The sequence below is a fragment of the Bombus vancouverensis genome, unplaced genomic scaffold (genome assembly GCF_051014615.1).
Source record: "Bombus vancouverensis nearcticus unplaced genomic scaffold, iyBomVanc1_principal scaffold0029, whole genome shotgun sequence".
NCBI classification, from domain to species: Eukaryota; Metazoa; Arthropoda; class Insecta; order Hymenoptera; family Apidae; genus Bombus; species Bombus vancouverensis.
Window position 1 is genome coordinate 1,000,554 of NW_027468920.1, and position 15,956 is coordinate 1,016,509.

The window sequence follows — 15,956 nt, forward strand, 5'->3', positions numbered from 1 at the left end:
TCCAAGGGCGGGGGTGTCACGCCCCGCGCTCCGCACGCGCCGTAACAAGAACAAGAAAACTATTCTACACAAAACGCGCGAATAAAGATTTGAATGCACAAACGAACACACGGCGCTACGAAACTAAAGGAAGGATTAACAAAGCGAGGGCGACTAATAAATCCAACCAGTATAAAATAAAATAAATAAAACCAGCTAACGGATTGAACGAGTTACGAACCAAACAAATAAACCAGGAAATAAGAATAACTACAAAAAGGGAAATAATTGAAGCGCCAGAAATACATGTATATATAAATATATTTTAATCAATCAACTTGGAGAGTTACATATAAGTATAAACATATATGCTAGATATGTAATAAACTAGTAAATATTAGTGTTAGTGCTTATAATACTATGCAACAAATACAATATTATCAATTTATGAAATATAAGTATATACGAAGTTAAAAACTAATAGTCTGACGAATACATAAAACATACAATATTGCATTATTAAAGAAATAAAAGTTACATTGTCAGAAACATATATATATGTGTGCGCATTCTATTAAACAGAAACATACTTAAAACTAGCCTACGTTCCGGTAAAGAGTTATAAAATAAGAACTACGCTACGAAACATGCATGTCTCTATATAAACATATAAAAATCTATATTCTAAACTACTACTAATCTATGTGCATTCTACAATCTGAAATACATACTTAAAACTAGCCTACATGCCGGTAAAGCATTATAAAATAAGAACTACATTATGAAACATGCATGTCTCTATATAAACATATAAATAATCTATTTTCTAAACTACAACCACTATTAATAATCTACAAAAGAAATAGAACACACAACGCAACACTTGGGACCAAGCGACAACCTGTCGACAGGCCAAACGCTCAAAATAATTAACACCGCAACGACTTGAGGAATTGCTTACAGAAATTCTGTCATCAAGCACAAACATGTAAACACACATAAAACGCACAATAATCTAGAAACAAAACCTTCAATACTATGTTGTCACAATACAAAATATATATGTATATATGAAATCAAATGATTGACACATAACCTCAAATACACAACACTATATCACAAAAGAATCTAAATGAAAATCACTTTGCCAGAAATATATACATATATACGTGTGCGTGTGCGTGTTCTATCTTATTAAAAGAAATTAATATAAAATAAATAATTAACATTTCATTTCGTACGAACAATACATGAACGAGAGAAATATACATATAAATACGTGTATATATATATATATATATATATGTATGTGTGAGTGCATATGTTTTATATTATCGAATACTCTATAAAATAAACTACTCAAAACAATAAATAACGCAATCGAAGAATTACAAAACATTAGCCATATTGAAGTGACACACAACATAAACATATATATATATATACATACATATTATACTATTGTCACTTTAAAACAATATTAATAAATAAATGTTCTAATTGCGGTAGAATAAGGAAAAACGAGCGACAGACGAAAAATTACTTCGATATCAAACAAAGCTAAAGACCCGTCACTAAAAACTTTACTGATGACATTTATGAGCAGCCATGTTGGATTTACACGCGTCATGGCGACAGGAATATTAGGGATTAATGGAAGTCAGGCGCGAGAAACAAATCATGAAAACACATTGTTAACACTTTTCTTTAATAAATTCTATGCGCAACTACAAATGTAAAAAAAAATATATATATATATAATTAATTAAAAGGGGGGAAATATAAAATTGAAAAAAATAACAAACGTAAAATAGATAACCTAACACTATCACATTCAAAATATATATATATATATATATATATAAATTGAACACAAAACAAAATACATCAAAAAATTAATAATAATAAGGAACATCAAACAGCGAACCAACGAAATTGAAGCAGCTACACTAAATCAAAATCGAAGCAAGGAGCTCCGGGATAAAGTTCGCTGAACTCACGCCTACACCAATAGCGCACAACAGGGGAAATTCCCTTTCTCCCAGAAGCATGGTGACGAAGATGTGCCTCCAAAACCTCTTCGGGAATTTCATTCGCAAAACGAACTTTCACGCAACGATCGGTATCAACGATTTCAACCAGAGGGGGTTCCCTCTCCAATAAGACGGTCTCTGCATCGAAGAAATTCTCGTCGAAAGTAACCAAATCGTCAAAGCCCAATTTCGACACGGCCTCGGCACCAATGTTGAATAGTTCCTCCAACCACTCTGATACTCGTGGTTTATCACAGGGCCGCATGCGTTTGATTGGTCCTCCCGAGTCGCCCATGGGTTCTTCGGAATCCCTCTTTCGCTTGGGCTGAGAACAACACGGTATATTTTAAATAAAACGAAACAGGACGAATCAAGCGGACTAAGAACAAGACTAAATACGTACCAGGGAAGTCTGGAAAGGAACCTCTGATGGAAACGACTCCGCAAACATTGTTCGAACGTCGATCACCGAAGCCTAGGGAAATAGCAAAAAAGGAAAAAACAATCAAAATCACAAAAACAACCTTAATATGCAAACATCCAAACTTACGCAAAACAACTCGAAGGAGGAGGTCCTTGTTATGGGAGAGCAGCGGAGTTGCGTGTGTTTACCCAGTAAACATTGAAATGATAATGATGCTGCAGCCACCAGCCCTTCCACGCGCCGAAGAACACCGGTAATTCCCACGGTACAGCACGTGGAAGTTTCTCGTGGAAAGGACTAGATCAGCGTGGAATGCTTCAAATCTCCTAGACGCTAGCTCAGCGGAACACAGGACTGATAAAAACTAAGTCGAAATATGGAATTTGCATTTTGTCACGTACGATTCCAAGAAGCCCAAACTGCAACATCCCGATTCCCACGGAAGCGTACCCCCAGTGGACCACCACCCCGTGGGGGATGGCATTATAAATAAGCGTAGCAACATAGCGCAGCGCTCATTATTATTCTGGTGAACATTCTTATTACGGTTCATTATTCTTTGTTCATTATTATAGTGTCCATTCTTCTTATAATTTGCGTTCGTTCATTTTTTATAGTGTTCATTCCTTACGGCTCATTATTCTTCGCTCATTAGTTTGTTCATAATTCTTGTGATCGTTTGTTATTACGGCCCATTATTAATTTATTACTACGTTCGTTATTGCGCTCGTCACTGCGTTTAGAAATTTTGTATAGTATTTTGCGTTTCGGGGTCTTAATTTTTTCGGTCAAGAAAAGAGAGTCGCGACTAAGTAAAAAGAAAATTTTATCTTTGAAGTCCTCATTTCATCGTTTAAACACAAACGCGCATTGTAATTGCGGTATTAATCCAGCTAAGTGAATTGCTCAGTCTGTATTAAAATAGATAAATAAAGTAAGAGTTGATAGTAAACTATATTCGAGTTCAAATAATAAACCCAACAAAACTTCGACGACCACCGGAGCGGCTGAGGCAATGGCACCAGACAGCACCTACTCCTCAAGGTAAGAAAATTAATTTTGAAAATTTCCTTCTTCTCTGGTAATCTCGTTGCCCTCGAGAATTGAATTAGAACTTCCTATCATCGATTTCGTTTTATTTTCGTGAACGGTTTTGAAGATAGAATCATTGTTTAAACTTTTAACAAAAGAGTTGTCCGCTGTGTCGGCTTGTGCGAACGGTGTTTTCAACTACTGAAACATCCACTGATCTTCGCATTCCTCCTCCCATTGTTGGTAAAATATTACCCGTCTTTGGGCAAGGCTTGCGAAATCACACAAGACCCGCACAGAAAGGACTATTAAATACATCGTCGGGGTCAATCGAAAATTAAGAACAATACCGGCATTGCTATTAACTGATATTCTTGCCATCATTGCATGCGATTGTAAGAGAGATATAACAGAACAATTTCCCTTCGAGAATTTAACCAAAGGATCGTTCGCTGTGTTGGCTTGTGCAAACGGTGTTTTCGCTTATCGAAAACACCCATCGATCTTCGCATTCCTCCTCCCACTGTTGGTAAAATATTACCCGTCTTTGGGCAAGGCTTGCGAAATCACACGAGTCCCACACAGAGAGGATCGTTAGAATTATCCTCGATTATTAAACTCAAAAGGCAAGAAAATCGTGGTGACAGAATCCATCGTAGTAAATGAATTGAGTTTCGGTCCTAACGGCTATCTACTACAGCGAAATTAAAAGAGAAGACGAAGTCAAACGTAAAAATAAATTTATATAAAACAACGAAAAATCTCACATTCCTATCCAATCCAGCAACGCTAAAATATATATTATCTAGCTAATAAAATATATATATAATAACCTAAGCCATTTTACATTCAAATAAAAATCCGTTCAACGAGGAAAAATATTTATTCTACCCAGCTTTAATCCTCTCCCGTGCTAGTATCCCTGCGCATAGCAGGTTAGCCGAAAAGTGGAATTCGTTTACCAGTTGCATTAAGCGTCAGTTAACGCTACCCATTAAGCGTAAAAGAAAATAGTAAAAATAAAATATTTTGAAATAGTCCTTAGACTATTTCTGGTGGCAGCAACTACCATATTAATTAGAAATCTAAATCAGTATTAAATACACAATAATATCATTTCAATTGATTTCCCTTGCGATTAAATTCAAAACTCAAACTATAAAAAAAAAAAATTTTTCAGTAAAATTTAACTTTAGATTTGATCGATTTAAACAAATAGATACGTAACAGAGTAAAGTAATAAATTTTTGGTGGCAGCGGTGGGATACGCTCTACGGAGGATTAAAGTTGGTTTAAACGGTTCGATTCGCTCCACAAGGGATTAAAGTTGTCACGATTATCGATAAAATATATACCTAAGAAATAATGTCGACTAAATTAGAATCGTTGGACAAAGGCATGATCTTGATGTTATCGGAAAAACTTAAAGCATGGGATGCGAATTTTCGCGACATGAGTACAACAATGAATAAATTACAAGACGATGTGCGTTCACTGAAAATAAAAAAGGAAATCAAGACACCCGTATCATCGCCGATAATTTCCCAAGCGACAATACCGATAGAAGTTAATCCCCAATCAATTAAGTTAAAAGATGCAATAGAGACAGTACCAGTGTTCGACGGACATCGACCCTCGGTATTTCGATTTTTAAGAGCATGCGAGCGTGCACGAAACATGGTTCCTAGGCATCAAGAATCTCAGTTAGTAAAATTATTAACGAATAAGCTTCGCGGACACGCGTTTCTCGCCGTAGAAGACACAGAAGTAATAAGTTTAAACGATTTCGGGAATAAATTAAAAGATATGTTCGGTCCGGGAAAAACGGTTAACGAATATAAAGGGGAATTAGCTACAATATTTCAACGACCGGGAGAAGATATTTTGGACTACATAGAACGCGTCAAAGATCTCAGGCTGGCGATAATGAACGGGGAAAGGTACGAGTACGGCACCGTATTTCAAGATAGGATAGATCGAGACACGAGGGAAGCTTTCGTTAAGGGGCTCCCAAACGAGGTGTATTTACGAGTAAAGATAGCAGGATACCAATCCTTGGACGATGCGTACCGCTAAGCCGTGAAAGCAACACGAGAATTAAAACAAGTGAACAATAGAATTCGATACCAACGTCCGACACCTTCGGATAATTATAACCAAAACAACGCTCATCCACCATACAATAGTATCTATACTGTAAACATCCGCCAGGACTGGAGATTTGTACCGCCGTCGCAGAAACATCTAAACAACCCGGGAATAGAAGAAAATGTCAGGAAAAAAACAAGAGCAATAACTTGGGAAGAAAAACGCATAAATAAATACCTCGATAGAGATCTAAATCAAAAGAGAGATGCTGATCATTTCAACCAATCAACTTTTCAATGCAAACACCATTCCGTTGCTGTGATAAGGGATAATGTCACGTTAAATAATAAAAGGACGCACGGTGCCATAGACAGGATCATGAGTGAGAAATTTTCTGAGTTACCAAACAAGATAAATAATATTAGTGCCAAAGAACTTTCAGACAAAGCAGAAACTAGGAAATTGAACGACGAGACGACAGGCAATGCTTATCCACTGCCTAACTTCACAGAGATATTGGACCCGCTGGGAAGTGCAAATCGCCTCTCCACGTTCAACTTGGCAAAGATACAAAAGCAAGACTCCACGAATTTCGTGAATGTTTCAACCATAATAGGAAAAGAGATAGCGAGTGCATCTCTCTCAAAAACTTCTATAAAACCATCAGAAGGAAACTTTATCGAACTCAAAGCCAAATCATTAAATTGCAAGGAAGATCACACTATAGAAAATAAAAATATAGCTATCCCTAAATCCAAAACAGAATCTATAAGCAAAAAGGTTTGTAATAAAAATTCAAAGAATAATTCCAAATCTACCAAAAATATTCCTAAACGTTCCATACAAATAAATAATAATTTAATTATAATAAGCACTTCCAGTAAAACTATTCATCCTGAAAAGATAGAGAAAAATAAAGGTGCTGCGAATAAAATAAATGAAGAAGAAACAAGGGTAACTAAGGAAAAGGATTCTAAACATTTTCAAGCTGAAGAAACGCAAGTTCAACGAGCTCAAAGAAATCAAAAGGGAGAAAACAGGGAATCACCAGTCGAAGATATATATAAAAACTTGCATAAATATGCTAGCCATTGGATTATAATTGGATTAAAAATACTTTATTGGTTACTACATCTAATATTTGACGTAGGTAACATAGTAAGTAGTGCTGATCTTATGATTCCCCAGGAAAATATGGATGGTATCACACTATACTATATACAAAATATTTTTGGGTTAATATGGCTGCGGCACTCTCAAAAATTTGTATCTTAAATGCTATTAGCAAGCAATTGGATAATTGGATCAATGTCAGTAAACCTGTGTCTTGGCGTAAAATAAAAACTAAAATGAAGGAAAGGAACGAAATTCTCCCCGCACAAATTAGTTTCGGACATCTAGCCAGAGAACCTATTGGTGAAGTAACAATCGAAGAGAACACGGAACCAACATGCGCAGAATATCTCGAAGATCTGTTCAATAAAATTAACACTGTACAACGAATGGCAAGAGAAAATTTGATAAAATCCAAACTAAGACTAACGATCGACGAATTAACCCTCAAGATTTTAAAACAGGAGATTCGATATATCTACTAAAAGAACCTAGTAAAGGAAAATTCTCCGATCAATATACTGGACCATACAAGGTGCTAGAAATCTTGCAGAACCAGAACGTCAAGATTGAAGTAAAAGGGATTCCGCGAACAGTGCACTTAAACAAGCTAAAACTAGCGCATAACCGAAATAAGCAATGAATAAAGTGATTTCAGTGGGCAACGTAGTGCAGTGGTGTATGTTGTAGTGCTGTTCGTCGAATAATACAGATATCGAACACCTAAAAGAGAAAAGGAAAAATTATTATATGTACTCTAATTATTGTTTGAATATAAAACGTGTTGATTCAATAAATAATTAAAAGAGTGAAAGTGAAAGTTACCTTGCGAACAAGTGATCAACAAACAAGAAAGTGTACGTGTAAGTATAGGTTATGGATCGTTGTTCGCGGAACATAATGTATGACAGCTACCTAAAATAAGTGAATAAATTAGTCTCAATTGTCTCAGTACAAAATACAAGGTTACTAAGTGTTATAACTATATTATGGATAAATCAAAAGGAAGTGTGACATTGTTCGTCGAATAATACAGATAGCGAAAACCTAAAAGAAAAAAAAGGAAAATTATCAGGTGTACTCCAATTATTGTTTGAATATACAACGTGTTGATTCAATAAAAATTAAAAGTTGAATTAAAATTGAAAGTGAAAGTTACCTTGTGAACAAGTAATCATCATACGAGAAGGTTTACGTGCAAAATAGGTTATGGATCTCGGTTTGCGAAACACCATGTACAACAGCCAGCTGAAAAATAACTTCAACTGTCTTAATGCAAAATACAACAGTACTAAATGTTATAACAATACTATGGAAGCATGGCACTGTTCGTCGAACAACACAGATGGCGGAAACCTGAAAAGAAAAAGAAGTTTATTACAAATGCTCCGATTACTGTTTGAATGTAAAACGTGTTAGTTCAACGAATAACTAAAACAGTGGAAGTGCAACTTACCTCGTGAACAATTAATCACCATACAAGGAAGTGTACATGCATGAATGTCGCAGATTAACAAGAAGAAATAAAATAGCTGATAAGTGTAGAAAGTGGTTAGAAAATAATTAAGATAGATTAATTGAAAGTAAAAGGATATCTTATTATGTATTAATCTACGTAGTATTGTTATATTATTATATCTAACATGTAGAAGTGGATTTTGTAATACACAATAGCGGTCGCACACACAATGCATTATACACATATTAAACTAAATAAACTAAACAGTACCTTTATGGCCACAGATATAAGACGATTGAAGACAACCGTAGTAAGTATCCAAGGCATATCGAAGAATCAGGTGATGTTGTGGGAATGATCTAGGTAAGTGATGCAGCATCGGAAGAGTAGAATCTGAAGAATTACAGACAATGTTAATCTAACAAGTAGGTTTTAATCACTAATAAGGGAACTAACTCATATCATACACAAAATAATAGCAAATAGCAAGTACATGCAATAATAAATTAATAGGGAAAATAAGAAAGGTTAATAAACACAGGAATAGGTTAGAAATTAATCAAGATAGACTAACTAAATATTAACAACATGACTGAACTCGGTGCAAAGGAATAAAGTTACGTTACACAAAATATCTGGTAACACAATACACAAAAAAAAAAGAAAAAAAACATTAACTAAATTAAACAAGATTTATATAAATGCGAGTCACGTATAATCAAAACAATGACTATCGAAATTCGAAAACAACACAATCTATGCTATCGCATTAAGGTAGCACACGGTATTGACACACACAATATCATGAAACACAAACAATATTACAGAAACACTACAAAATAAACTATAATGATTAACAAATTAACTATTTCAACAACACGCTACTGTTGACATTAAACAAACGATACACGCAAGCGACCATGTTGAAAATTCGTCGCACGCACCCCAACACAAATAATAGCCAATACAATGTAATACAGCATTATAATAGCAATGCTAGGTACTGAACACAAAAAAGAAATAATAAAAAAAAAAGGAAAAAAAAGAGAGAGATAAGGAAAATATATATAATAAACAACAACTAACATAACCATAACATATTATATATTATACCACATACAGGGATACAGTATTTGTACAAAGGGATAGGTCCGAACAAAACTTATAAAAAATTATAAAATATATATATTAACTGTTTTCATATGTATGTCCAGAACAGGTGGCGAGTTCATCAACCCTAACATAGAGGACTCAGACGGGCCCGTACCCGCATTCGATCTGGAAGCGACGGAGGATGTTCAGTCTTGCCTCTGTGTTCGGTTGATACGTTCTGTCTACCATTTAGATAACGGTCATCTTTGTCAAGACTGTTTCGATAACTTAGATCCAGACCACCAGGACCTATGTGACGACCCACCCACTCATTTCATATGCGGAGTATCTGCAAGAACACGAATATCATACTGTCGTATGTGTGATATAAACCTAGCGGACCTACAACCCGCTATATCATGCCTCCAATGCATGATCGTTTACACTAATCTAACTCACCTTGAAAGAAACTTTTTAGTTCAAGGAATAGCAATCCGCGCCGTAGAACTATAAAGTACTTGTATGCTACGCACAAGACCAAATACTGATGCTATCCACCTAAACAAACGACATTTATAATTATGCATATAATTTTCACTTATGTTTACCAATATATATATGCACGCATGTTGTAAAGTAGGCGATATCTATGACACTCACTTCCATTGATAATCCGAGTGACTCGTAAAATAAGTCGTCATATTTACCATTACACGCACATATATATATATTCAAAGACAAGCTATAATTGTAATATCTATTCCTATAGATAATATATACTTATATATTTATAACGATAAAACAAATCTCATCTATATTACTTACCAATACGTATGCATATACGTATATAATTATAACCCAGGTAACATTCATGGTATTTATTTTCACCGATAATAAGTTTTAACAAAAAAAAAAAAAAACATATAAATATAAATTTTTTTTTATATATATTAATAATAATAAAAGATTATTCTTATTTCTAATAAACTCGAGAGTAAGAAACAATTTAATAAATTGTTAATAGGAAGATGAATCGCCTGGTCATCGTACTTACCCTCATCAAAATAGCATACGGCCTGGTAGGATATGACTGCAATGGCAACCACCTCAACGTTACCACTATCTCTCTAAACTCCATCGGGGACTGCAGCATACAGCCTACAATGACTGAAACCCAAGATATTTATATACAACTACTTCAACTCTCAGAATTTGAATTTACCAACGTAAGGCAATGCAAGGTGCAAATAACTCGAATTGTATATTACTGTGGCATGCACTCTCACACGTCGGCAGTGCATAACGGATTCGCCGAATACCTCCATGAAACAACCGACCAACAATGTGCAAGGATGCACCAAGACGGCACGTTTTCACTCGGACCACAAAACCTTATAGTTGGCCTAAAAGATAATGCAACAGAAACAAGGTCGCTTGTCCTAGCCGGCAAGCTAACAGACGACGACAGCTGCCAGGGAACACAGTATGTAGACCCATACGGGAGCTGGGAAAAGGTCGTCGTACAAGCAACAGTAAGGATAAGTTTAAAATCAGCAGTTGTGCCAGTACGGATCGAGGCGAACAAAATTCTACTGAAATCAGGAACAGTATGTACCTTTAGCGAAGGAAACTGTCTAGACGCTGAAGACGGATACACTTATTGGCAACCACAACCACCCTCACCATGCAAATTTGATCAGTACGATGTGCTATATGAAGGAATTGCTACAAAGATCCAGGAAATAAAAACCAACAGAGAATCAGCACAACCAGTTTACGCACTAACAACGCAAGAAGTAACATTTGCACTGACTAAAACCGGAGAACAGCCACTGTGTGGATATACCCTACTATCCACCGAACACCCCAAATAGTTGAAACAACAAGAGAAAATACGTTTATCTCCAAAAGCAAGACAGCAGTCGAAAACTTGGACATATTCGCATACGTCAACTCAAAATTCATTTACGTAGAGAAACATATTAAACGACAAATGACAACATTGTACCATGATATACTGACACAAAGATGTACCACACAGAAGAAACTAATAGAAAATGCTTTAAGCTTAGCAATCTTACTGCCCGATGAATTTGCATATACCATATCCAAAACCCCAGGACACATGGCCCTGATCGCAGGAGAAGCAGTCCACATAGTCAAATGCATTCCGGTACAAGTAAAAGTACGACATACAACAGAATGCTACTCGGAGCTACCCGTTTGGCAAGGGAATCGCACCGCATTTTTAACGCCAAAAACACACATCCTAACGCAACACGGAAACCATAGAGAATGTAGCGCGGTACTACCTACGCTATACAATATCGACGGACTCTGGCACAAATTCGTACCAAAACCCATGGAAACAATTGCACCACAGGAACTCCGCCCGGACGTGCGCCAAACGTGGCGATATTCAGCACCATCGTCGTTGGCCACGAGCGGAATATATACCCAAAAAGACCTCGATGCACTACGAGACTACGTCATGTTCCCGGCAGAAAATCTGCAGTCTTGAACACATTGGCCAGAGGAGCAACAGGAAAAACAATCGTCCCTGGAACAGTAAAGATCCTGGGAATGATGGACGAAAACACATTAACGACAATAGCAAAAAATACCGTATCAAGCTTATGGATTGGTTTTATGGAATTTGGAACTGTCAGTGCAGCAATATTTGGAATACTTGTAATATTTAAACTAATCAAGACGATAATAGATATAGCCATACACGGATACCAGTTACGTGAAACTTACGGATGTGGAATCGCCCTATTAGGAGCAATATGCGGCTCAGTTACCCACCTGCTACTATACCTCAAAAGAAAACGAAATATCGATGATCAAACAGCACAACCTCAAAGGATATCGATAACACCGGTAGTCACTTAACAACCAACGCCATCTACGTCCGCCTTGAGCGAACTCAGAGACACCATCAGTCAAATTTCCTTTGGAAATTTGAACTCCAAGGGCGGGGGTGTCACGTCCCGCGCTCCGCACGCGCCGTAACAAGAACAAGAAAACTATTCTACACAAAACGCGCGAATAAAGATTTGAATGCACAAACGAACACACGGCGCTACGAAACTAAAGGAAGGATTAACAAAGCGAGGGCGACTAATAAATCCAACCAGTATAAAATAAAATAAATAAAACCAGCTAACGGATTGAACGAGTTACGAACCAAACAAATAAACCAGGAAATAAGAATAACTACAAAAAGGGAAATAATTGAAGCGCCAGAAATACATGTATATATAAATATATTTTAATCAATCAACTTGGAGAGTTACATATAAGTATAAACATATATGCTAGATATGTAATAAACTAGTAAATATTAGTGTTAGTGCTTATAATACTATGCAACAAATACAATATTATCAATTTATGAAATATAAGTATATACGAAGTTAAAAACTAATAGTCTGACGAATACATAAAACATACAATATTGCATTATTAAAGAAATAAAAGTTACATTGTCAGAAACATATATATATGTGTGCGCATTCTATTAAACAGAAACATACTTAAAACTAGCCTACGTTCCGGTAAAGAGTTATAAAATAAGAACTACGCTACGAAACATGCATGTCTCTATATAAACATATAAAAATCTATATTCTAAACTACTACTAATCTATGTGCATTCTACAATCTGAAATACATACTTAAAACTAGCCTACATGCCGGTAAAGCATTATAAAATAAGAACTACATTATGAAACATGCATGTCTCTATATAAACATATAAATAATCTATTTTCTAAACTACAACCACTATTAATAATCTACAAAAGAAATAGAACACACAACGCAACACTTGGGACCAAGCGACAACCTGTCGACAGGCCAAACGCTCAAAATAATTAACACCGCAACGACTTGAGGAATTGCTTACAGAAATTCTGTCATCAAGCACAAACATGTAAACACACATAAAACGCACAATAATCTAGAAACAAAACCTTCAATACTATGTTGTCACAATACAAAATATATATGTATATATGAAATCAAATGATTGACACATAACCTCAAATACACAACACTATATCACAAAAGAATCTAAATGAAAATCACTTTGCCAGAAATATATACATATATACGTGTGCGTGTGCGTGTTCTATCTTATTAAAAGAAATTAATATAAAATAAATAATTAACATTTCATTTCGTACGAACAATACATGAACGAGAGAAATATACATATAAATACGTGTATATATATATATATATATATATATGTATGTGTGAGTGCATATGTTTTATATTATCGAATACTCTATAAAATAAACTACTCAAAACAATAAATAACGCAATCGAAGAATTACAAAACATTAGCCATATTGAAGTGACACACAACATAAACATATATATATATATACATACATATTATACTATTGTCACTTTAAAACAATATTAATAAATAAATGTTCTAATTGCGGTAGAATAAGGAAAAACGAGCGACAGACGAAAAATTACTTCGATATCAAACAAAGCTAAAGACCCGTCACTAAAAACTTTACTGATGACATTTATGAGCAGCCATGTTGGATTTACACGCGTCATGGCGACAGGAATATTAGGGATTAATGGAAGTCAGGCGCGAGAAACAAATCATGAAAACACATTGTTAACACTTTTCTTTAATAAATTCTATGCGCAACTACAAATGTAAAAAAAAATATATATATATATAATTAATTAAAAGGGGGGAAATATAAAATTGAAAAAAATAACAAACGTAAAATAGATAACCTAACACTATCACATTCAAAATATATATATATATATATATATAAATTGAACACAAAACAAAATACATCAAAAAATTAATAATAATAAGGAACATCAAACAGCGAACCAACGAAATTGAAGCAGCTACACTAAATCAAAATCGAAGCAAGGAGCTCCGGGATAAAGTTCGCTGAACTCACGCCTACACCAATAGCGCACAACAGGGGAAATTCCCTTTCTCCCAGAAGCATGGTGACGAAGATGTGCCTCCAAAACCTCTTCGGGAATTTCATTCGCAAAACGAACTTTCACGCAACGATCGGTATCAACGATTTCAACCAGAGGGGGTTCCCTCTCCAATAAGACGGTCTCTGCATCGAAGAAATTCTCGTCGAAAGTAACCAAATCGTCAAAGCCCAATTTCGACACGGCCTCGGCACCAATGTTGAATAGTTCCTCCAACCACTCTGATACTCGTGGTTTATCACAGGGCCGCATGCGTTTGATTGGTCCTCCTGAGTCGCCCATGGGTTCTTCGGAATCCCTCTTTCGCTTGGGCTGAGAACAACACGGTATATTTTAAATAAAACGAAACAGGACGAATCAAGCGGACTAAGAACAAGACTAAATACGTACCAGGGAAGTCTGGAAAGGAACCTCTGATGGAAACGACTCCGCAAACATTGTTCGAACGTCGATCACCGAAGCCTAGGGAAATAGCAAAAAAGGAAAAAACAATCAAAATCACAAAAACAACCTTAATATGCAAACATCCAAACTTACGCAAAACAACTCGAAGGAGGAGGTCCTTGTTATGGGAGAGCAGCGGAGTTGCGTGTGTTTACCCAGTAAACATTGAAATGATAATGATGCTGCAGCCACCAGCCCTTCCACGCGCCGAAGAACACCGGTAATTCCCACGGTACAGCACGTGGAAGTTTCTCGTGGAAAGGACTAGATCAGCGTGGAATGCTTCAAATCTCCTAGACGCTAGCTCAGCGGAACACAGGACTGATAAAAACTAAGTCGAAATATGGAATTTGCATTTTGTCACGTACGATTCCAAGAAGCCCAAACTGCAACATCCCGATTCCCACGGAAGCGTACCCCCAGTGGACCACCACCCCGTGGGGGATGGCATTATAAATAAGCGTAGCAACATAGCGCAGCGCTCATTATTATTCTGGTGAACATTCTTATTACGGTTCATTATTCTTTGTTCATTATTATAGTGTCCATTCTTCTTATAATTTGCGTTCGTTCATTTTTTATAGTGTTCATTCCTTACGGCTCATTATTCTTCGCTCATTAGTTTGTTCATAATTCTTGTGATCGTTTGTTATTACGGCCCATTATTAATTTATTACTACGTTCGTTATTGCGCTCGTCACTGCGTTTAGAAATTTTGTATAGTATTTTGCGTTTCGGGGTCTTAATTTTTTCGGTCAAGAAAAGAGAGTCGCGACTAAGTAAAAAGAAAATTTTATCTTTGAAGTCCTCATTTCATCGTTTAAACACAAACGCGCATTGTAATTGCGGTATTAATCCAGCTAAGTGAATTGCTCAGTCTGTATTAAAATAGATAAATAAAGTAAGAGTTGATAGTAAACTATATTCGAGTTCAAATAATAAACCCAACAAAACTTCGACGACCACCGGAGCGGCTGAGGCAATGGCACCAGACAGCACCTACTCCTCAAGGTAAGAAAATTAATTTTGAAAATTTCCTTCTTCTCTGGTAATCTCGTTGCCCTCGAGAATTGAATTAGAACTTCCTATCATCGATTTCGTTTTATTTTCGTGAACGGTTTTGAAGATAGAATCATTGTTTAAACTTTTAACAAAAGAGTTGTCCGCTGTGTCGGCTTGTGCGAACGGTGTTTTCAACTACTGAAACATCCACTGATCTTCGCATTCCTCCTCCCATTGTTGGTAAAATATTACCCGTCTTTGGGCAAGGCTTGCGAAATCACACAAGACCCGCACA

The 15,956-nt window shown here is 36.0% G+C and overlaps 2 protein-coding genes across 7 annotated transcripts; both read right to left on the reverse strand.

The window, feature by feature from the left end:
- Positions 1–282: 282 nt before the first annotated feature.
- On the reverse strand, positions 283–5,279 carry LOC143304283 (uncharacterized). 2 transcript variants are annotated; one of them, XM_076626723.1, is made up of 3 exons: positions 2,563–5,279; positions 2,416–2,487; positions 283–2,337 (listed from the first exon to the last, which is right to left on the reverse strand). In XM_076626723.1, the coding sequence occupies exons 2-3, from the start codon at positions 2,461–2,463 to the stop codon at positions 1,924–1,926; spliced, it is 462 nt and encodes a 153-aa protein (XP_076482838.1). In that variant the 5' UTR covers positions 2,464–2,487; positions 2,563–5,279; the 3' UTR covers positions 283–1,923. The 2 variants fall into 2 exon arrangements, with proteins under 2 accessions (XP_076482838.1, XP_076482837.1); XM_076626722.1 differs by having other exon boundaries at positions 2,416–5,279.
- A 3,936-nt stretch (positions 5,280–9,215) lies between these two features.
- Positions 9,216–14,737, reverse strand: LOC143304281 (uncharacterized). Of its 5 annotated transcripts, XM_076626718.1 has the most exons (5): positions 14,606–14,737; positions 12,029–14,527; positions 10,275–10,387; positions 9,680–9,778; positions 9,216–9,569 (listed from the first exon to the last, which is right to left on the reverse strand). In XM_076626718.1, exons 1-2 carry the CDS (start codon positions 14,651–14,653, stop codon positions 14,114–14,116), a joined length of 462 nt encoding a protein of 153 aa, XP_076482833.1. In that variant the 5' UTR covers positions 14,654–14,737; the 3' UTR covers positions 9,216–9,569; positions 9,680–9,778; positions 10,275–10,387; positions 12,029–14,113. The 5 variants fall into 5 exon arrangements, with proteins under 5 accessions (XP_076482833.1, XP_076482834.1, XP_076482830.1 ...); XM_076626719.1 differs by having other exon boundaries at positions 9,216–9,778; positions 13,715–14,527; XM_076626715.1 differs by having other exon boundaries at positions 9,216–9,778.
- Between the last annotated feature and the right edge of the window lie 1,219 nt (positions 14,738–15,956).

What these genes read in the sequence shown, in the direction of transcription:
- LOC143304281 (XM_076626719.1), bottom strand. Translation starts at nt 14,653, where the DNA reads ATGTTTGCGGAGTCGTTTCCATCAGAGGTTCCTTTCCAGACTTCCCTG. An exon ending in TTCCTTTCCAGACTTCCCTG is followed by an intron (nt 14,528 to 14,605) that starts GTACGTATTTAG and finishes TGTTGTTCTCAG; the next exon opens with CCCAAGCGAAAGAGGGATTC.
- LOC143304283 (XM_076626723.1), bottom strand. Translation starts at nt 2,463, where the DNA reads ATGTTTGCGGAGTCGTTTCCATCAGAGGTTCCTTTCCAGACTTCCCTG. An exon ending in TTCCTTTCCAGACTTCCCTG is followed by an intron (nt 2,338 to 2,415) that starts GTACGTATTTAG and finishes TGTTGTTCTCAG; the next exon opens with CCCAAGCGAAAGAGGGATTC.